General features: G+C 43.7%; 2 protein-coding genes across 3 annotated transcripts in view; one reads left to right on the plus strand and one right to left on the minus strand.

Moving 5' to 3' along the window:
- smtnb (smoothelin b) overlaps positions 1-11,339 on the plus strand; it is a 28,807-nt gene extending 17,468 nt beyond the window's left edge. The window contains exons 7-17 of one of the 2 annotated variants that reach the window (XM_083912498.1): positions 5,175-5,360; positions 5,618-5,693; positions 5,897-5,929; positions 6,734-6,907; positions 7,124-7,186; positions 7,287-7,374; positions 7,462-7,632; positions 7,725-7,851; positions 8,012-8,163; positions 9,887-10,063; positions 11,200-11,339. In XM_083912498.1, coding sequence (XP_083768624.1) covers positions 5,175-5,360; positions 5,618-5,693; positions 5,897-5,929; positions 6,734-6,907; positions 7,124-7,186; positions 7,287-7,374; positions 7,462-7,632; positions 7,725-7,851; positions 8,012-8,163; positions 9,887-10,034 — 1,218 coding nt within the window. In that variant the 3' untranslated portion in view covers positions 10,035-10,063; positions 11,200-11,339. The remainder of the gene's footprint in view (positions 1-5,174; positions 5,361-5,617; positions 5,694-5,896; positions 5,930-6,733; positions 6,908-7,123; positions 7,187-7,286; positions 7,375-7,461; positions 7,633-7,724; positions 7,852-8,011; positions 8,164-9,886; positions 10,064-11,199) is intronic. The other variant, XM_083912499.1, reaches the window with a different exon arrangement.
- Positions 11,340-12,952: 1,613 nt separating this feature from the next.
- Positions 12,953-16,513, minus strand: selenom (selenoprotein M). Its single transcript, XM_083911912.1, has 5 exons — positions 16,296-16,513; positions 14,984-15,019; positions 14,760-14,794; positions 14,565-14,643; positions 12,953-13,646 (listed from the first exon to the last, which is right to left on the minus strand). Exons 1-5 carry the CDS (start codon positions 16,389-16,391, stop codon positions 13,416-13,418), a joined length of 477 nt encoding a protein of 158 aa, XP_083768038.1. The 5' UTR covers positions 16,392-16,513; the 3' UTR covers positions 12,953-13,415.
- Between the last annotated feature and the right edge of the window lie 188 nt (positions 16,514-16,701).

Consider the following 16,701-nt stretch of genomic DNA (forward strand, 5'->3'; position numbering starts at 1 on the left):
AAAGTGCTGCGGCGGGAACATGGACAGAGGCCCACAGTCTGAGAAAGATTGTCTCACTGTCTCCCAGAGTAAGAAGGACCCAATTGTTAACATACTGCTGATCCATGACTCATGCTGGTTAACCAGGCAGTTCACGTGTGTCACAGATTTAAAGCTGGTACGCAGACTGGAGAGCAAACTGGAGACAAAAACATGGGAAAGTCTTGATGATGTTTTATTGCCATCTGTCTTTTTGTTTTTTTTAGCTTCAAAGCTGCACTACATTATTTTTGGAAACTATGTTAAATAACAATAATAGTCACAGACACATTTAAGCACGAAAAGTTTCTACATAAGTTTCTGCCATGGTAATAAGAAATAGACATATACATGCACACAATTGTAGTATATGTGTATCCACTTATTAGTGTTTTATCTTGAGTGCTTCTTTCCATCACTTTGCTTCTCTGTGGGTAAAATTTGTTAGTGCTTTGATGTATGATAAGACTAGAGCCATGTCCTTCTTGGGTTTTGACCCACTTTCCCTGCTGCCGCTCACATTTATCTCCACTCTCCCTTGGGTCCAGACTATTCTTTTTGCTTACCTGTAAATCTGAGGAGAGCGCACTGTCTCCCTTTGTCACATTATTCTCCACTGCACTTAAAATCAGATGAATGCTTGTGATGTAGTGGCATGTCATGCAGGTTTCACTTTTTGCTTCTAATCATGTTGCCTTTAGAGATACAGTATGTAAATTACCCTTTGGTTTGTCTGCATGGTCTGCAATATGGCACGAAATCATCAGTAGGAATTCAAAAGATGTACTTGAACATCTTAAACAACAAACAACATACACACAGCCTTCTGTCAGCGCTCTAGGAGAGCTCTTAATTTATCACAAAAGCACTTGAAGCATCTAGATGAGCAGCAGCTGGGTCCCTGCTGCTTCGTTAGTAAGCCTAAAACAAAATATTGGAACGGCTGCAATGTCCTTCCCAACATCCTTGTCCAGAGGCGTTCAGAACTTGGCCCCAGCTCACCCTCACTGGTCATTCTGCTGTGTCATGGCCCTAAACACTTGGTCCTTCATGGACTGATCTTCCCTCTGGAGGTCTGCCCTAAATCACAGTCATGCAACACAAGTGACCTGATTAGTCACGACACAGTTGTAATTTGTCAGAAAGTAATTTTATGAGTGAAACACTAATGTGTAACTCCGCTCAGCCCAGGCCTAGAGCCCTATCTGAAACCTTGTCGCCTGCCAATCGAGGTGTGAAGGACAACGACTCTAAATAAAAGGAAAGTTGAAAGAGGGAGGGGTGAGTTTTCAGAACTGTTTCCACTACAGTTCCCCCTCGGGCCTCCACCAGTGGCCCACGACTGACTGGCTCAGAAGAATGATGGCGGTGCAGGAGATAAATAGACGTGTCCACAGCACCTGGAAATAGGGGGGGTGGGGCTTACTGCTGCCTGGGAAACAGGATTCCTTGCATGCTCATTGGCTGTCAGGGTGTTGGCCTGTAGAGAGGGGAGATTTGCTGGGGGTATAAAGAACGTGCATTGTTCTGAAAGGTCTCTATAAAGAGAAGGACAGAGAGGACACCTTCTACCCTCACATCTCACGCCACAAGCGTTTCATTTCCCTGATCAAACACCCCAATTTAAGTTTTTGGGACACTTAAGTGGATTTAAAGGGACTTTAGCCAGTGTAATATTAATTGCAGCTGGTCTGGCCATGCCTGGAGTGAATCTGGACTTCCTCCCAGCCTCACAGGCTCCAGAGGCTTTGGGCAGCCCAGATAGCACTTGTGCCGAGTCTGGCCTGGAGGAGGTGATTGGTGATCTTCTCACTCAGGACGAGGCAGAAGATGAAGAGGAGCAGTTGTGCGAAAGTAAATTTGAATTAACATTACAGTGTGCAGTGGCGGAGATCCATAGTGACTTGCAGGCCTTTGGGAAGCGAGTGGATGCCCGTCTGGAGGGGGCGGCAGCTCAGGTGGCTCCTCTGGCCGAAGCCCTTACCAGGCTGCAGGAGGAGAACCTGAGAATGCGGATTCAGCAAGAAAAGCTTGTGAGGCATGTGGAGGCCCTGTGCCAAGCAATGGGCCTACCTGGGCATGTACTGCCCAGCAAGGAAAGCTCACCCACAATTCTATGTGAAAACGAAACACCATCCAGTGATCCTCCAACTTTGTCCAGTGATCCTCCAACTTCGTCCAGTGATCCTCCAACTTCGTCCAGTGATCCTCCAACTTCGTCCAGTGATCCTCACACTTTGTCCAGTGATCCTCCAACTTCGTCCAGTGATCCTCACACTTTGTCCAGTGATCCTCCAACTTTGTCCAGTGATCCTCACACTTTGTCCAGTGATCCTCCAACATTGTCCAGGGATCCTTCAACTTCGTCCAGTGATCCTTCAACTTCGTCCAGTGATCCTCCAACTTCGTCCAGGGATCCTCCAACTTTGTCCAGTGTTTCTCCAGCATCCACACCCCAGGACACCGCACTTGAAGCCCCACATGATACGTCATCCTGCACTCCCCAGGATTCTCCGTCCATTGCGCTCCAGGACACAGCTAGCACTCTTCTGGATACTCCATCAAGCGTACCCCAGGAAACTATATCATGCCCCCAGGACTCTGTATCTACTGGGACAAGCAAACCTCATAATTGGGAGTCTTCACCTGTCCCCCACCCTCCCACTTTTGCAACTCGCCGCTCCCTCTCTGCTCCGTCTCTGATGGCAAACATTTCCTGCAACTATAGCACGGTACTGCTCTCTGTTTATGCCTCTAATCATGACCCCTTTTTTAATTCAGATAAGCTGCGTGAAGAATGGGAATGTCTCTTGTTTCAGTGTTGACACATCAGCTGGCCATGAGTACTAGTTACGTGCCAAGCCAGTGACACTGTATTTTTGCTCAGGTACTTGTTGACCTGCTGTTCCATATGTTAGCTTTCCATTGGTTTCAATCTTAAATCATGTCCTCACCTTCTTGGCCATCCCAGCTGTCAGTCAGTCAGTTTTGACAAACTGTGTTTATGAGGAGGACTTCCCTGCAATCTGTCACAGAGGTATTCCAATCCTCTAACACCATGTGTTTCTGATCCTGGCTAGCACTCTTGTGTCTGCATGCAAGTGTTCTGTTGAGTGGATACACTTACTGTTGGAGGAAAACATGACTATATTTTTAACAGTAACAATGGCCCTGACCTATAGTTTGAGTTTCCCATCCTCAGATCATCCATAATGTTCAGGAATATGAACTTAGCATTAGATGTTTTTCCAAAAAGGATCGAGCCATACATGGAACGGTTTTACTCGTCTGGCTTCAGAACAAAAATGGGATTTAAGTCTTACATACATGGAGATTGATGCACAGTTTCATGACTGACAGGATATGCAAGCATCTTAAGCCTTGTTTGCTCTATGTGCTCTTGAAATCCCATGACAAACCCTGCTTGTGTTTCTGTGCACTGGTGACATTTTGAAGGATATTGAGTGTTTGGTGCAGAGGCTTTATCTTTAGTTATTCAACCGACCACAGTTGATATTTCTTTCTAATCCTGAAAAGACAGCTGGATCTGCCAATCAACTACTCCAGTAAAGATGATGGGATTCTCATATATATGTCAAATGACACATTGTGATTGTTGTGATGTGTTTACATTCACACTCAGACGTGCACCCTCACACAGAGGTCCCATTGCGGTCAGGGGGGAAAAGACGGGCAGGGCTTTCCATACTTAAGGCAAGTGATCAAGGAGTGAGTTGAACGTTGTCTGTGTAGTCTCAAAGGTGATGGGCTTCTCTTAAATGTTACTTCGATGATTGTGATAATGAGGGGTGATCATATTGGATTATTCCCCCAGTATATTTGCGCAATATCAGCTCCCATGTCAGCTTTTCATAATTCTGCTGGTGGAGTGATAAATCCAAAAGTTTTTTTCAAATTTTCTTCTCCCATTATAGGAAAAAGTTGACAAAAAGCCCATTTCTATGCCCTACTGATTCAGATGCTGAAGCTGAATTAAACATGACTCGAGCACTAAGGTTATCTGGGATTTTCTCACCCCACTCACATTCCCTAATTGCTTGAATCAGAGCCCTTGTTTGGCTTTGTTGTGTCCCAAAACATTCCTCATCGGTCAAGTGCCCCTCAGTCCAGTCTTTCCAGAAAGTTCTTGAAACCAGTGGCCACCTGATCAGCACTGTGGTTCAGCTCTGGGCTTTGTCCCTCCCTGGTGAGACCTGGCCCTGCTGGGGCCCGAAGGGAGGAGGGCCAGGCAGCTGTGGATAGGGACGAGGCCAGCTGTCTGAGCTATATCTGGACCTGGACTCGGTTACAACAAAAGCATTGAAGCCACAGCTAGAGCTCATAGTCTACCACAGGCATTCAGCACCATGAAGAATGTACATTTAAGAGGTGTTTTCAGTAGGATTTATGGTCATTCCAAATATGCTGGAAGATGTCCAGTCTTACATTAACAGACTATAAAGTCACGTTTGTTCTCTCGTTGCACTACTTCCTCTTCAACATGCTCCTTAACTCTTTACTTCTTCTCCTTTGCTCACCACTCCTTCTGTGGTGTTCATACCGTATTCCTCAGAGTTTATATCTGCTAATGCATTGTTCCCATCTTCCAGCCATAATGGTGTACAGTACCTGTCACATAAACTCTTGCTTCACAGCAGCTCGGTATCATTTAGACACTCGGTATGTCAGTCACACTCCATGAACTACGTTAACAGTAACTTGGCAGGGTTGCTCTCGCTCTCATGTGCTTACTGTCACCCTCTCTGGCATGGCTGGAAGGAGGAGGGGATGGAAGAAATGATGAGATGTGGTGAGCTGGCAGTCTTGGTTCAAAAAGAGATTATTAGAGGGAGCCTACTTCACACACTCAGGCCTATTATGGCTGCAGTGTGTTAACTAAACTCTTTACGTCCTAAATGTCAGCAATCTTTTGTTATGTTTTTTTAAAACCCTCATCCTGGTTTTGCAAGTTAAAAGTCTGGGCTCCATGTTAGGGGACTGTTTCTGCAGGAGCTCTCAGATAGCGATGCACAAATTCAATAAGGTCAAAATTTCCTTCTTTCTCGTTTAAAAAAAAAAATTAAAAGAATGAATGAATGAATCACTGTGCATGCATGTGCTCTTTCTCACACTGTGTGTTTTTGTGTCATGTGCAGATGGAGACAGAGCCCGTTGTGGCCTCTGAGCCGGTGTATTCAGTTGGACCGTCTGCCCAGTTGCCGTGTCACATCCCGGCCATCCCCAACGGCTCGAGCGCTCAGGCCAAACCAGACGAGCGCTCTGGAAAACTGACCGTTGAACAGCTGGGTGCTATCGAGGACGAAGAGCTCCTCGACAAAATGGTACTTCACAGCCACGTTATTAATCTGGATGATTTAGATTTAAAAGCAGCTTCAGTCGTGCAAAAAGTTTGTGTATTGACAATAAATCTCGCCAGCTATGTGAGGGTGCCTTTGGAAAAGTCACAGTCTGGTGTTGTGTGTGTGTATGCACAATGCAATGTTAGAGCTGCATGCATAAATAGAGCCATGCCATTTTGGCGTTTTGTGAGGAATGATCTCATTGTTTCCGGGGTTTTTTTTTTTTCTTCCTTCCACAGCTCGATGAGTCGAAAGACTTTGAGGAGAGGAAAATGATCCGTGCAGCCATGAGAGATCTTCGTAAGAAAAAGAGAGGTAACAGCACTAAGAGAAACAACTTCCTATCCACTATCCTATCTACTCAAACCAAACAAAGACTTTTTTCAAGACTACTGCTTTCTTTCAAATCATCAAAGGACAAACTGCCTCATTATAATCAAGCCTGATGGCTTTTAATTTAATTGACTGAGTATAGTAACTTGCAATTTCCACATGGTTTCTATCCGTTCTGCCCTCAGAGGTCAAGCTTGGATGTACTCAAGAGGAACTAGGTAGGGCAGGTTGGTGTGCAGTCTGCATTAACATTTGATACTTGCCTGTGTTTGTCTTTTTGTATGCACCATACTGTCATTGTCACCACACCAACAGTTTATCTCTCAGACCTCTGTGGTGGATGATCAATGATATGTTGACAGTTTTGTTAACGCGCATGAATCCTGGTTTACCACTCACCTCAGTGTGCTGCTACCTTGTGACTGAAATGTCTACCACATTTTGAGTGTTATCTGTTTTGCAGTGAGCACACATCATATTGGTTTCACCAGGTGCCTTGCTGCATTGAGCAGTTGAACCTCCTAAATGGATTCCCAGATGTGTAGAGGACAAATGAAATCAGAACGAAGGGAATACAGAGTTAGAATAAATGTCGCAGCATGTTTAAATACACGGACGCTCTCAGGTTAAAGCTGCAGGTGGCACTGCAGGTGTTAAGGGATCAGTATACTGGACATTGCTGGACTTGGCACAGCCCTTCACTGGGGAGGATCAGAGTGTGTTTGCTCTCTTTGATCTGTGATGTTTGTGCAGTAAAAATTACTTGACAGCTCTGGCTCTGCTGCGAGCCCCCCACCTGTGGGTGTTTGTGTGTTCAGAGGAATTTTACAGCACTGTGGAAAGAATCCTGAGATGTATTGCTTCAAATTCGGAAACCCTGTTTTAATCCATCTTTGTGTCAGATGAGGTGCTGTCAGTTTGTTTAGGACCTTTTGTCCTCCTCTTTTTCCACTGACATCATCTCTTGTCTCCTCCTCTCGTGTCCTCTCCTCCCCTCCCCTCCTCTCCTCGCCCATCCCTAGACCAGAGAGAAAAGGAGCGCGAGACCCGTCTGCAGGAGCTCCGACAGCAGAGAGAAGCACAGAAAGGCCGCCCTGGGGTCGGAGCAGGAGAGGTCGTGATGAGGAAAGTGGAGAAGTCAGCAGATGGCTCCAAACTCAGCCAAGTCACCAAGACAGACCGCTTTGCTTCGTCTGGTAGTTTTTTGTTTCCCTGTACATTGCTGAACCTTCTTTAAACCTTTCTTGAAACTGTATTTAACCACTTAAAACAACAAAAAAGCTATTTTTATTTACAATTGCAAAACAAAAGGCATCCTGTGAGGAAAAAGTAGTTGATAAAAAACTAAGAGGACAATAGCAGTCCTGAAACGGATGTCCAATATGTATATTGATTTAAGTTTGTGTATTTAGATGATGGGAGCAGATCAACACGCAGCACTGTTGTCGAGGCCAGTTATTTGCAGAAAACTGACAGTGAGTCATTACTTTATTTCGCTCTCTGGCTCTCTTACAATACTGTACAGTCATATCAACAATGTCATTCATATGTTTGTGTGTTTGATTATTATTTCAGGAGGGACAGTGCAGTCAAAATCATACAGCTTCAGCTCTTCCACGTCATCCTCCTCCTCCTCCTCCAACACAAGCAAAAAAGTGGGCAGGTAGGTCAGGACTCATCAGCACATTACACAAAATTTTAAATCCCTGCACTTTCACACATTAACTTGCTATACGTGTCCCTGCCTCAGTGTATTTGATCGTGAGGATGATTCATCATCTCGCAGCGGCGGGTTGGCCGCAGTGGAGCGAAGGCAGGCGGAGAAGCGCAAGGAGCTGATGAGGGCTCAGACTTTGCCGAAAACCTCTGCAATGCAGGCCCGCAAAGCCATGATAGAGAAGCTGGAGAAGGAGGGAGGGGGGTAAGGATAAACAGAGAGGTATTACTACCAAAGAAAGAAAAGGACCAGGTCAAAGCATGTAAATATTAACACAAACCTGACTTTTCTTTCAGTCCTGGAAATCAGGCGATCGCCAAGGTAAACAAGGTCCAGCGTTCCACCAGCTTTGGTGTACCCAACGCAAACTCTATCAAGCAGATGCTGCTCGATTGGTGCCGCGCCAAGACCCGCTCGTATGAGGTGAGCCAGCCAGCCGAGGCAACCCACTGTGTGTTCACAGCTCATATTTTATGTCAGCCAGTAAAGCTGTGGCTGAACTTGCCGATTCGGGAAGAGATAATCTTTTCCTACCATGGGAATGTTTCCATCACTTATCTATCCTGTGTGTCTTCTCCCTCAGCATGTGGATATTCAGAATTTTTCATCCAGCTGGAGTAATGGCATGGCATTTTGTGCCCTGGTGCACAATTTTTTCCCTGAATCCTTTGACTACGACTCCCTGAGCCCCAGCAACCGCAGGCAAAACTTTGAGGTGGCCTTCAGCACTGCAGAGTGAGTACACAGAAAAAACACGTTTGTCCTAGTAACATGTCCACTAACCACATCAGTTCTGCGAGTGTCAGCTAACTTTGATGATCAGCTACAGTGAACTTTCCTTTTTGTTAAGCTTGAAAGAGAAAATTTGAAAAATATGAGAAGAAATCGTCAGAAGAAGCCACTGCACTACTGATTTCCATGTGTTTTTTTAAATTATAAAGCAGGTCGATGTGCTATATAAATACCGTGAAAGTATCAATGACAGTCATTCCCTGGCTGTTATGACCGTGGAGAGACACAGATGTGGAAGACCCAGATATAGTGACCAATAAGAACATGAAAATTTGCAAAATGTAGGAACTTTTAAAGATACATATAATTATCTTCCAACCGAGGCTGTCATGGCGTGAATACAGAATGACAAACAAGTTTTCCAAAGCAACATATTTCCCTTTCTTTGCATCAGATACATACAGCATACAGATTTTTCACATCTTCCTCTCGTTCCTCTGTAAAAACACACTTTATTCAGTGTTGCTCTTTGCCAACACCAGCTTGACCCTGGAGTACAGAGACGGACCGAAAACACGCGGAAGTTCCTCGACTGAAGTCCCAGCGTTAACTTTCCCTGTCTCTCCCAGGTGTATCGAACCACCTCAAGGCTACTACTCTAATTCCTCCACCTCTAAACCTCCACTCTCCATCTGTCCTCTACTATGAGTAACTGCTGAGACACCTTCCATGTGCTCTAAACCAGAGACCCATGGGCAAACCCTCCCCAAACATCCACCAGGTTAAAAAAAAAAAGAACAGACGAGCTTTCGGCTGTGGCCTCAGCATTTCCCCTTCTTTTTTTACTCCTAATGTCTCTTCTCTCTTTCCTCTCTCTTTCTCATCCCTTTTGCATCACATCATCCTCACTTGTGATGCCCCAAACCCACCTGTGTATGTGTGTGCTTGTGTGTTTATGCTCACATACATCCAGTAGGACAATGTCCATGCTGATGTTGATTCATGCTCTCAACACTGGACTGTCACCCAACCACGGCCCCTGTCTTTCCACCTTTGTGTTGCACTATCAATCACTCTCCCAGGCACTCCTGACCCTCACAGCAGTTTGCTGTTATCTGGAATCCCAACACACACACACACTCTCACACACACCCTGTGCACCAGTATGTTTTTAGAGTCACCATCAGGTTGTGTTTTTGTGTTTGTTTTTTTTGCAGACTCCTTGTTGTTTTTTTCATCGTGTCTTGTGTTTCTGACAGAACAGTCGTATTGAAATGGTCAAAAGTCGCAGAGAAAAAAACAACAGCAAACAAAAAGTCTAAATGAGCATCAACCGACACTCATTTTGACGTTTTGTTTTGTCCTATATGTGTGTGTGTGTGTTTGCCACATACTGTACGTATCATGATGTTCATGAAGCATGTCAACTCATGGATATATTTGTGAACACAGAGAATGTAATGTTATTGTTTCTTTTTGTGTCATTTTCTCTCTCCCATCTATTCACCCTGAATCTTTTTCGTTTGGCCGCTCACTGCTTTATCTGCCCCCCTCCCCCTTCTTCTCTTCTTCTCTCCCACACTTTGTCCTCTTATCTCTGTCCTGTTTCTTCTCTCATCTTCCTATCTGTACTTCACCCTCCTCCTCTTCTTTGTTTCTATCTGTTTTGGTCTGCCTTTCCTTCCTGTCCTTGTCCCCCCCCTCCCCCTGCTGGGTGCGGGCACAGGAAACTAGTGGACTGCCCCCAGCTGTTGGATGTGGAGGACATGGTGAAGATGCGTGAGCCGGATTGGAAGTGTGTGTATACGTACCTGCAGGAGTTCTACAGGGGTCTGGTGACGAAGGGCCTCGTTAAAACGAAAAACTCCTCCTGAGTCGCTCCCAGCCTAAAACTGAACCCATGGTGAGAGAGGGGGGCGAACCTACGAAGGAACCTCACTTTGGTTCTGAGAGACGTGTGTGTGTGTGTGTGTGTGTGTGTGTGTGTGTGTGTGTGTGTGTGTGTGTGTGTGTGTGTGTGTGTGTGTGTGTGTGTGTGTGTGTGTGTGTGTGTGTGTGTGTGTGTGTGTGTGTGTGTGTGTGTGTGTGTGTGTGTGTGTGTGTGTGTGTGTGTGTGTGTGTGTGTGTGTGTGTGTGTGTGTGTGTGTGTGTGTGTGTGTGTGTGTGTGCGCGCGCTGTTAGATTTTAAATCAAACGGGGGTGCTTCAGAAAACTCCTTTATTGGCCGCTTTTGGATATTTGATTCTTCATGTTAATCTGAAGCTACTGAGGTCCGAAGTACCTAACATGGTATGTGTGTGTGTTCATGTGTGTATTTCTGCATAGTCAGACTATGGCCCAGGCAGAGAGCCAGGACCATCTGTAGCTCAACACTTTAAAAGGAACTGCTGTATCACAACGTTTCAAACAGAGAAGTTAAGAAACAAAGCAGGGGACAGAAAGGCTGTGTTTTCCGCTGACTTTTTATCAAGTGTGCATTTACAGGTGTTTATGCTTATAAAGCCTTTTAAAGTGTAATAATAAAGTGCAGAGTGACCCGATATAAACACTTCCTTAAATAACAAAACCGATTTGTTGACATTTTATTTTCTCATGCAAGAGATTTATCGCTCGTGTTGTTCCTGCTCCTCCGCGCTTTGTCTGTGTAGGACGTCTCCGGGGGTTTACAGTAGAGTGGAGATATAATGCCACCCTGTGGTCGCTGCCTGCATGGTTTACTATACATGTGAGGTCTTTGTTCTTCAAACTGTTTATTGAAACAAGCTACATTACTGAAGTTTATTTATAGAGAGCTTTTAAAGGGTTTTCCATGCGGTGCTTTAGAGAAAACAGAGACAAAAAAGGATTTCAAAGAAGAAGAGCATAATAGAGAAAGGACGGGCTGGAGTTTGTCAGTGCAGAGTTGTGTGTCAGTAAATTATTATGAGAAAGCACCTGATGAGGATCTCCCCCTCTCTGCTCCATCTGTGGTCCTCGACCCTGCTGTCTCCTCGTCCTCCTCTTTCTCATACACACCATATCTTGTATGCTGTTCCTCAGGACCTACTGCAACTGCATGCCTTTGCTGGAAGTGGAGGACATGATGATCATGGGTAATAAACCTGACTCCAAATGCGTCTTCACCTACGTACAGTCTCTGGTCAACCACCTGCGCAGATACGAGATGTCCATGGGTCGGCCCTGTGACCTCTGACCTGTGCTCAGAGACCCCATCCTCACCCGATGACCGCCTCCACTCTGACGGGCTGCGTCACAGAGTCTCTCATCTCTGATGGACAAGTTGGGGATTGTGTGTGTTCGTGTTTGTTTGTGTGTGCGCGTGTGTGTGTAAGTTTGCCTATTACCTTTGTTGGCAGTGGTGATGTATATTCATTGTTTCATTAACACAAAGTCCAAGTTTCGCCAAAGTTTTATAAGAGCACCTTTTAAGGTTGAATTTGTACAAAGTTTTGGTGATATTCAACATGCAGTAGCTGTGTCGCTATGCTAGTGTACTGAAAAACACATCAATATTTTTTATAGTATTTCCCCTTTTTAAGTTATTCATAGCTACATTTTTCTCTGCTACACTTTTGTAATAATTGTAATTTGCTGGCATTTCTGTTGGTAATTCCACAGAAAGAAAAATACACCCAACCTTATGACGCGTTATTTGATTTTTATTCCGGTACTTTTTTTTCATTTTTACTAAACTCTGGCTGTATTTGAATTAAGTTATTATGCATATTACTATTTAATACATGAGCACAGGTATGTTCTTGCTCCATTGTTTTGAGTAATCTCACCTGTCTGAACTCGACTGAGAACATGTTTTAGATGATTTGAACATTGTACCCCTCCTGTATCTCTGCATCATCATAATATTCTTCTAACAGCAAAGATGCTTTTTATTCAGGTAGAAAGACAACAAGAGTAGGTTGTAGTCTGTTGTCTTACAGCGTCTAACTGCTTGATTGACAGCATATTTACTAAAAAGTGTGTGTACAGCAGTGCTGCCATCATCACTATTACTGACTCGCCCTGCCCAACACACTCACACAGCTCTTTTAGAGGGCTTCTTATTTATGCTTGAGTAGATTTTTATTTTGTTAGTGTGTACATTATTCTTTTAAAAGCTTTGTTTAAAGTAAGTCAATAAGCTCAAGCTACCACAATGTTTTGTGAAGTCAATTGGACGAGTCAACAGGCCTGATGATGAAAACCGGCTTTCTTCTGTGTAATCGTGACTGAACGTAACTGCCAATTGTACATTTTACAAACATGAAGCTAAGGAAGCATTTTAACGGAAGATTTTTATTCCGATTGTAAAATTTAAGGTTCATTTGAGAAGATGTTGAAAATTTGATCGTTCCAGAGCCAAAACTTGTTCTTTGAAGCTCTGCTTGAGTAGATTTAGAGAAATTATTTGAGAATTATTCCACCGCTGCCAGATGAAAAACCTTCCACGGAGAAGTGAGTGCTGTACATAAGAGCTTAAACACATAATTTCATGTTTCTGTGCACCACAGTTAAATGTGAATTAAAACCAGTTTCAGAAATGAATGTTTGTTGTGGGGATTATTGTTGAATTGTCTCAAAACATTTGCCTTTTACATTTACCAGATTACAGTATTTCTAACAACAATAACATTCTTACATCCATACTCTTTGGAGTCTGCCAAATCTATACTGTGAAGGCACCAGACATGAGAACAAAGATCTTCAACACAGCGAGGCCCCGGGGTTGAGATGATGTTTTTCAAATATTTTTTTATTTTCTACTTTTGCAACGCTTCCACTTGAATCGTCTTGTGTGCATCAGTCCAACCCACCAGAACATGCAGCATCAGCCTCAGGCCAGCCAGACCGTTTTCAGCCTGAGGCTTCATTCGGTTTCACAGTAGGAAGGAAACAATCAGACACACAAAGGGAACTCAAGAGAGGCTGAAGACAGCTGACACATGATGTACCAAAAAAAACAAAACACACACTTCCAGTATTTGTGTAGAGTAGAAAAGCACTCACAGAGCAGCATGTTGTGTTATTTCTGCTGCAAAAATAAGAACAAACAGCAAGAATAATATGTGCAAATTCAGACTGGACCTAATGGCCTTTTGCTGATGCTAAGATTGTGCCCTTGCCCCAGGGCTGATTCACGATCTGCTGTTCTTATTTCAAAATGACAATTTCTGTCAGCTGCAATAACCAGCTGGTCGTGGAGCAGCGATGGGGTTTAGTGGTACATTAAGGTTTCTACTTTTCTCTCCTCTGATGGGTTATAGATCAGTATGCTTCACTTCTGCGTTGGGCTCTGAAGAGGCGTTTTCTGTGGCAAGAGAGGAAGTGGAGGGTTTGTACGCCGGCTCGTCTTTAAAAGGGCTGTCTTTGGCAGGAGAGAAGCGGAACTCCTCCGGCACCTCGGCCTCAGGTTCAGCCTTCTTGTAGAAACCCAGCTCTGCCAGCAGCTCGTTGATCTCAGAGCGCGTCATGTCAGACAGGGCGATCCGCTGTGAAAGACACGGGTTAGATCAAAAAATTCTAGTTTTTATGTACTTTGGTCTTAATGTTACATGAAACACTGCATTACGCATTTTGTTCAGATTGTCAGTGCAGCAGCATGTGACTTGACATCTGCATGCAACTGTTTGGTAGGAAGTTTGCCATAACAGCTTTAAAAGGTGAAGTCAGGTGGGTTTACAGCTTGGTGTGTTATTTTGTTTTTTATTTAACCTGGAATCAACTCATTGAGATTCAGAATCTCTTTTGCAAGGAGGTCGTGGCCAAGAGAGCAGCACAGTAGGTCCACATAAAGTACACACTTGAAAACAACAACAAAGCCAACATAAAAACAGCTAAAACTGTTTGGCAAATGTCACATTACATTATCACCAGCTGCGTTCAGTAACAGGACATGTTTATTCAGTAGACAAATAGTCCTTGATCCTAGCTTTAAAATCTTCCATACTTGGGAGGTGATCCAATTTAAGATGATCATTTATACCAGGACAAGGGTGCGAATGCTTCAAAGGCACTTTCATCAAAGACAGTCCGCTGACGAGTTATAGCGTACAATATCTAAATATCGAGCCTGAGGCGACAGCTTTTGGTGTTGACTTTAGGAGTCAAGAGAACAAAAATAAAAATGTATTGCAAAAAAAAACTGTTTTCAAATTATGCTTAAAGCCCCTGTGTGTAAGATTGTAAAATTGACCGTAGTAACTGGATTAGAAAGATCCACATCCCCATCACTTCAACAAATCTAACGCCTGGACTCTGAGAATGAATGGACTGAAAACAACGCAAAGACTCAGATCTACATCCTAACTGTCACATATCATATAAAAGATGCTATAATCACATCAAAGCCTAAATAAAGGGGCTTTTATATCTTTTTAAACAAGAACAATGCAAAAACAAAGACTTACTTCCAGCTCTTCAAAATAGTGGTTCAGGAGGACAAGCTCAGGGTCGGCCCCAGGAATGTGCTTCATCACCAGGTTATGGCTGAGGTGGTGATGGTCAAGGATTTGGCAAAGAGAGAAAATACTGTACTTTCATAGAATTTATAAAAGGACATATTTAAGAACATGTATCAGCAGTTTAGTTGAGTCAAAGGATACTAAAGAGGAATGTCCTGGACCACAAAGGCTTTGACCTGCGGACAGAGGAAGGGATTAATACTGTTCACTCAGGGCTCCAGATCTGTTGGGGATTATGTGAAACTCTAGACGTAAATGTAAAATGATTCTCAGTGAGCAAACACTTCTAGGCTTTAAGGGCTCTCAGGCCTTCTACTGCGTCTGAACACTGGCTCTCAGTGTGTTTGTTCCTGGCGGTAACTTACCTCTCTGAGCCTGTTCAGCTGTCATCCGCCACACGTCTGGGAAAGAGACAACATATCATGCAGGAAAATGGTTACGAGCAGCTCTCCTACTTTTGGAAATGGGACATCACTTGAATTAGCCACTGAAATGTGTCTTTATGTATGTTTTTCGTGTGGAGCTGGAGGTTTGGGGTTACCTTCCCAGTCTCTCTAATGTTGTGGTATCATGACAGCATATGAGAGCACAGATTTAGCTTCTGTGATGGATGCCTGACCCATTTAAAAAAAAAGAAAAGAAATCTGAGCTACATGTATTGAGTAGCAGGTGTGACTAACACAAATGTGCTTTTCTTCAGTGATTCTGGCAGTGTGGTGAATTTGGTGACACCCTGTCCTGAGGGGAACAGTGCACAGGTTTCCCACAAAACAACGGTTGAATTTCAGGCACTTTTGTGAAGGACTCTGACCTCCACACCCTCAGGAAAAAAAACTGGAAGTCACTGTTGCAGATTTTATGGTTATTAATATATATTTACATTAATGTTGTCTTCACAGCCTGTGTGCACAATTGGGTAACCAATAAACAGTGGTGGAAGAATAACTCCTCCTCCTAACTTTTTACTCCAGTAAAAGTAGTAATACCACACTGTAGAAATACTCTGTTACAAGCAAAAGCCCTGCATTCAAAATGTTATTAAAGTAAACATACAAAAGTATCAGCATAAATAATTTACTTAAAGTACAACAAGTAAAAGTACTCATTATGCAGAATGGCCCATTTCAGAATAATCTATTATCAGATTATATTTTTGATAGATTCATGTAAATATCACTTTAATGTTGCAGCTGATAAAGGTGGGGCTACTTTTATTTACATTATATACTGCTGTGTTGCTTTATCTGTCCTTTTTATCGGTTGATAATATTTTGTAGCTAAAGTTACCAAATAAATGAATACATTACTCCACTAGAGTAAAAAGTACAATATTTCCCCTGAAATGTAGTGAAGCAAAAGTATAAAGTAGATTAAAATGGAATTACTCAAGTAAAGCACAAGTACCCAGACACTTAATTGTAATGTTTGAGTAAATGTAACTTTCCACCACTGGTGATAAACTGTAAACGCACTGAGATCAATCCAGTTTGCGGGACTCATCCTATTCCTCTGGAAGAATCACTCACGCATGCGCCAAGCATCGAAATGTAAAGAAAAAAACGCATCCATCCACACATTCACCCAAATCGGACTCAGAAAATGTCCACCGTAAAACCCAGTCAGCCTCCTCTCTCACGTATGAGGCGTAGTGTCGTGAACGCTGCTGTGTTACTGTACCTCCACCCTCGCTTTCGCCAACCCGTCCAGTTTCTTCAGATCCACATCGTAGGCCGAGGCGCAGTGGATCAAACCGGCCAACACGATCAGCCACATTACTGCTCCTGGTTCAGATCGCGCTCCAGGACTCGCTGTGCCTCGGGTCCAGTACCTGCAGATGTCTAACAAAGCTGAGGAGAGGGTGATGTGCAGCTATGTCACGTCCGGACCTCTTGCCACGTCAAGTGTTTCCCCCCAGAGAGACAGAGAGGCGTGGAGAGCGCGCTCATTGGCCGAGATCCCCATCAAAATACAGTTAATCCCACATGTGTTAAAAGGAAAAAACTCCATTTAAAACCACACATAAGCGGAACTATCGCAAACTTCTTCTCTTGAATTATGTTAAGATCCTGCAAGCAGAAGATGA

Source organism: Echiichthys vipera, assembly GCF_963691815.1.
Source record: "Echiichthys vipera genome assembly, chromosome: 4".
Lineage (NCBI taxonomy): Eukaryota > Metazoa > Chordata > Actinopteri > Perciformes > Trachinidae > Echiichthys > Echiichthys vipera.